Source organism: Saccostrea echinata, unplaced genomic scaffold (assembly GCF_033153115.1).
Source record: "Saccostrea echinata isolate AGI-Se365-2 ecotype Australia unplaced genomic scaffold, CSIRO_AGI_Sech_v1 ptg000001l, whole genome shotgun sequence".
NCBI lineage: Eukaryota > Metazoa > Mollusca > Bivalvia > Ostreida > Ostreidae > Saccostrea > Saccostrea echinata.
In genome coordinates this window covers 51,265,806-51,271,847 of record NW_026889750.1, presented here as the reverse complement: position 1 = coordinate 51,271,847, position 6,042 = coordinate 51,265,806, and the positions used below count along the sequence as shown (strand labels likewise).

Below are 6,042 nucleotides of genomic sequence, written 5' to 3'. Positions count from 1 at the left end.
ATAACAGTGACAATCGAGAAGTCATTGGATGAGATGGCAAATTTAGACCCATGCTCCCTAAAGCAGGGAGGGTATTGCATTGTGCAGGGACTTCTATTCTAGTTCTTAAATATCATACATTACATGAATGATAACGATGTTCAAGAAGGTATCGTTTTAATAGATTTTGTAAATTATTGTTTTTGTTATGTATTGTTTATTTTCCTTCCCTTTGTGTGTTTCCCTTTTCGTTTTTAGTTTACTTCAGGAATAGCATACACAAAATGCAATATCATTTGAAAACTCACAATGAAGTACGGAGTGTTTGTACATTTTTATTGAATCTAAACTCTTCTTTCTCATCCGGTTGTCACTAAATCCTGTTTCTGTTTAATTTCACCATCTGAATCATTCTCTACATGCTCCTGTAAGTTTGGTTCCTCACACTGTTCTCTGTTCATATCCACAATACCCTCCTGGTGTTCTTCTGACATTTTAATTTGGTTTACATTTGCCTGTTGTTCATTTTTCTGTAAACCATCTGTTCCATTATTACTGCTCATGGAATATGGATCCTATTTATTGAATAACATATAGAGAGAGAGAGAGAGAGAGAGTTAAAAAAGAGAGATCTTACATTACTGAGATTAATAAAACGAATTTAATAAGAATAATCTGAAAATTTATTTTATCTTCTAAAAGCACCCATTCTAATCTTTGCTTGAATACAAATTCTTTCCATTCATGGCAGATGTCTCACCTGATTTCTGTGTCTCCGGTTGTTGCTTTCTACATCAAAACTATGCATGTGTAGAGTCTTCAGCCACTCCCACATACTTCATCAAAGTCAGGAAAATATCACATAGTCAGTACATTATGTAAAACATAGGTAATCAGAGATTACAGAGCTCACCTCAACGAATGTTGTCTTTAAGTAAGGCAAAGTCCCACACTAAACTAATAATCTAGGAGTGTGCATCCCTAGATGCAACATTTATGCAATTTTGGTCTGATAGGGCTTGCAGTTACTTGGGAATAGACTTATCTGAAAACTTTAAACTAGTCACTCATCCACAAAATGTAATTCAAATCCAGCATCCGAAGCAAGTTTTGAGATTGTTCGTCCCTTGATGCATCATCCATGCAAGTTTGGTTCAGATAGGCCTTATAGTTACTTGGAAATGAGATCTGCTCCAAAAACTTTAACCTGGTTACTCATCCGGAAAATATAGGTCAGATCCAGCATCCGAAGCAAGTTCAGTGGTGTACATCCTTAGATTTATCATCCATGCAAGTTTGGTCAATATAGGGTTTATAGATACTTGGAAATGACATCTGCTCCAAAAACTTTAACCTGGTTACTCATCTGGAAAATATAGGTCAGATTCAGCATCCGAAGCAGGTCCAGTAGTGTGCATCCTTAGATGTATCATCCATGCAAGTTTGGTCAATATAGGGCTTTTAGTTCCTTGGAAATGAGATCTGCTCCAAAAACCTTAACCTGCTCACTCATCCAAATATATAGGTCAGATCCAGCATCAGTCTAGTAGTGTGCATCCTTAAATGTATCATCCATGCAAGTTTGGTCAATATAGGGCGAATAGTTACTTGGAAATGAGATCTGCTCCAAAAGCTTTAACCTGGTTACTCATCCGGAAAATATAGGTCAGATCCAGAATCCGAAGCAAGTCCAGTGGAGTACATCCTTAGATTTATCATCCATGCAAGTTTGGTCAATATAGGGTTTATAGATACTTGGAAATGACATCTGCTCCAAAAACTTTAACCTGGTCACTCATCCGGAAAATATAGGTCAGATTCAGCATCTGAAGCAAGTCCAGTGGAGTACATCCTTAGATTTATCATCCATGCAAGTTTGGTCAATATAGGGTTTATAGATACTTGGAAATGACATCTGCTCCAAAAACTTTAACCTGGTCACTCATCCGGAAAATATAGGTCAGATTCAGCATCTGAAGCAAGTCCAGTAGTGTGCATCCTTAGATGTATCATCCATGCAAGTTTGGTCAAAATAGGGCTTATAGTTACTTGGAAATGAGACCTGCTCCAAAAACTTGAACCTGGTCATTCTTTAGCTGTTATTGCAGCATCTGAAACCTTGACTGGTACAATGAAACACACTAGAAGCATCCTCCATGCATCTCTGACTAATATAGGCCATAGAAGTACTTGAAAAGAAAACTGCTCCAAAAACCTTAACCTGGGACGCCGACGCCGACATCGACGCCGAGGGTATTACATAAGCTCCCCCAACTTCGTTGAGGTGAGCTAAAAATTATCACATAGTCAGTGCATTATGTAAAGAAACAATTTAAATATTTGTTATTCATTTGTTATTTTTACCTCTCGATTGAATACAATCCAGCAATTAGTGTACTTAAGTTTGATTGATTTATTGTATGTTGTTTTAAGTACCTTTCAAGAATTTTTCACTAGATCAACAAATACTGGTGAAGGGCTTCAAATTTAAACCTTTATTCGGCACTTAGGGCAAATGAACAGTGAGGGATCGTTGTCTTAGCAACGCCTGCCATGACATGGGCCCTCATTTTTAGGTCTCATGCGAAAGACGCGCAACTTTCACTTCAAAGAGACGAGCGCTTGATGAAGGAACAGTTGCTACCTATTTTTGTCGACTTAGATCAATCGCAGCCAGAGTTTGAACACACGACTTTCCGATCACGGAGCGAGCGCTCTACCGACTGAAGTACGTGACGGTTGTGTAGTAAATTAACAAGTTTATTAATGGTTCTCCCTTGTAATCAAATATAAAGAAAACGAATAGTAATCAAGCTCAAAAGTCCATTGAAGCAATACAAATTTGGAGAAAATACGGACCTCTAAAAACCTCAGAGGTGGGGTCAGGTGCCATGGAGGAGTGAGCATCCCTTCTCGACTGGTCACACCCGCCGTGTGCTCATTGTCATGATCGGGAAAACGGAAAAGTCCGTGACAATTCAGTGTATAAATAATGGCTTTACAATTTGTATGAAAAAAAAATCAGTCAGCATTCGACTTAATGATAGATTGTATTTTCTGACTAATCAATGTATCGACCATAGAGCTTGCCAAATGTTGACTTTAAACGAGCGTGTTGACATCCTTGTTTCATCAACTTGTTTGCAAGCCTAATTAGCATTAAAGATGTCTAAGGTATGAGATATAAACAACTCAAAACTGTTTTCAGCATACGTTGTGCGATGATCAGTAAAATATTAAAGATGTAGTAAATAAAAAGGATACACTTTATCATTTTTCTCTCCTTTGTAAATTTCTGGCAGTATATATTCCTCTTTGAATTTCTCTAGTTCTTCCTGAAAGCATAAAGGTATAATTAGAATTGATATCATTTTTCAACTGTAAAATTACAAACTAGCAACTTAAAACAAAAAGGAATAAGGATCATCTATATATTTCTTATGAGACCTGAATGTGTATGTACGAGGGGTGATCAAAAAGTTCGCGAACTATCTCTATATTTACAAAACCACAATTCAGATCAGAATGAAATTTGGCACACATATAGTCATACGCATGTTCTATAAATAACAGATGTTGAATAATGTTTTGCTCCTTGTTTGTGACGTCAAAATGTGAAAATGACGTCAATATGTAGGTCACTTGTGACAAAAAATGGTTGACTCGGTCGTACTCGAGCAACGAACGGCTGTAAAGTTTAACGTATATCTTGGAAATTCCTTTGCAGTAGAATATGATAATTTGTACAAGGTTTATGAAGACAAAAGACTTACCAGAAGTTCAATCATAAATTGGATTGATTGTTTAAGTGAAGACAGGGAGTTGGTTAAAAATGATGTTTGTTCTGTTGCCCAGCGAAAGCAAGCCGGAAAAAGATATGTCCCTAGTTGAGCAATTTGTTATGAAACATCGTCAAGTTACAATTAGAAAAATGGTTGAATATCTTAACAATAATATAATTATTAAATCCCTAAAATATCGTTTACTTTAGACTTTAAACACATGAGATATGATAAAAAGAAAGCGCCCATACTTTATCCACATTGGATAAACGACGCTCCCGAGACAGAGGACTCGGGTTGTGATGGGTCACCATACTAATTGTGGGAAGGGATATCCTTATCCACCTATCCTATTGCCGAGATTTGGTCATTTCTGACAGATGGACTATTCTTGTTATAAAAAATAACTTGCATGGTAAGAAATATAAGACTCGGAAAAATCTTTCAGCTTCTGTGAACAGACTGCTACGGAGCATGTCACGTGACTGCCTGGATCACGTGATTCGCGCATGGGCAGAACAATGGCAGATGTGCATTAAAATCGGAGAGGACTACTTTAAAAAATAATGAACACTGAAACCTCATTTTATTTTTTTTTAAGGAAGTAATTCAATTAGTTCACGAACTTTTTGATCATTCCTTGTACATGTGTGCATGTGTGCTCTGGTGTCTCTTTCCTCTGTTTTGACAGCATACCAACAAAGACGTAACTACTAAAGAAAGATTATTCAATTACTTATTTAGCAATCGAAATTTAAAATACAGAGATATGATCAAGACGCAAGAATTTGAAAGGTTTGATAAACACACAGCACTTTCTAACCCTCTAGCCATGTCCCTATTTTATTTTTTTTCAACAGAGGTGTAGCGCACTTCGTATACGACATGGCCTACAACATATATAGTGCATTTACAAACATTCAAAATATTTCAATATTTTATTATATCTAGTTAATCTAGCTATGAACAAATACAAATTATTCCAGTACCTAGCAAAAAAAGTCGTAATTATTTCAAACAAAATCAATGAAATTTACATATTTTGCATGAGATATACGGAGAACTATTGAATCGGCATTGAAAAAATACAGATTAATGTATTTGAACCAACTTGAATTTCTACTTTTTGTTTCTATTGCCCCATTTTCGTATTCTAGAAGAACAGAGTACATCGTTTACCTTAAACAGGCGGAGTAATTTGAAAGATTTTACAGCAAGGTATTTTGTGCTTTCTTAAATGATGTTTAAATAGGATCAAAGTTAATATCAATTCGTATGAAAATGACCTAATGTGCGATAGTGTTGACAATAAACCATACCAAATACATACATGTATAATGTGTTCATGCAAACACATAAACAAATCCACAAAGGCCTTAATTATACAGCTCTCACCAGATGCTATGTTATAATACGTATGAATGGTTGTTGAAGGAATGTCATTAAGAAATAATGTATCATTTTTAAACATCTATCGGGATATATATACGGGTTGGTCACGAGATCAAATTCCATAAAGCCAGAAGGGCTTTATGGTAAATTTGATCTCGTCCCAACCCGTATTTATATCCCGATAGATGTTTAAAAATGATACATTATTACTTATATTTACATTTATGACTTATTCATATTTTATATTTTCCTGATTATAATCTTTAACCCGTGAAATGTTTTATTTTTCAAACTCAACAGCACGTATTTGATCCATTAATTGTACGTCAATCCTTTATGACGTCACTGAGAAATTACGTCGAACGTTTATGACGCGAGGAACCCGTGTTTATACTGATATATTTAAGGGAGCCGACTGGGGTTTTATTGTGTGGAAACTACTATAGAGAAACTCTTTAATTTCATACCATATGTACCTTACATTGAATTCAGTATACATACCAAGTTTAGTGAAAATCTACCGTCTGGTTATTTTTTAGGGACCATCTCAAAATACAGGTACATTTACTATAGGATTATATAGGAAAATACCATTTTTCGCACTTCTGAGCAGATTATACCAATGCTACTATAGACTTTTTGCTCAAATTATATTATTTGCTGGGTAATATTATATTGTTCATTTTGTGCAAGAAACACAAAATTTTACCGTCTGGTTTCCAGAGGGGGCATCTCAAAATGTCAAAATTCATGATATTTTCCTGTTTTTATGGAGTACAACAAAACATGACAGATACCACAGACTGACATAAAAAAATGATAAAAATGATTGTTAGATTCTCAATTTCCTATGTTAAAAATTTCAAGAGCATGTATTTTATATTTTCTA

At 35.3% G+C, this 6,042-nt stretch overlaps 1 protein-coding gene across 2 annotated transcripts in view; it reads right to left on the bottom strand.

Annotated features, from left to right (window-relative positions):
* Positions 1-294: 294 nt before the first annotated feature.
* LOC133180640 (pseudouridylate synthase 1 homolog) overlaps positions 295-6,042 on the bottom strand; it is a 28,956-nt gene continuing 23,208 nt past the window's right edge. The window contains exons 15-17 of one of the 2 annotated variants that reach the window (XM_061315113.1): positions 3,244-3,314; positions 740-815; positions 295-554 (exon numbers count right to left, since the gene is read on the bottom strand). In XM_061315113.1, the coding sequence (XP_061171097.1) occupies positions 339-554; positions 740-815; positions 3,244-3,314 (363 nt within the window). In that variant the 3' untranslated portion in view covers positions 295-338. The remainder of the gene's footprint in view (positions 555-739; positions 816-3,243; positions 3,315-6,042) is intronic. The other variant, XM_061315121.1, reaches the window with a different exon arrangement.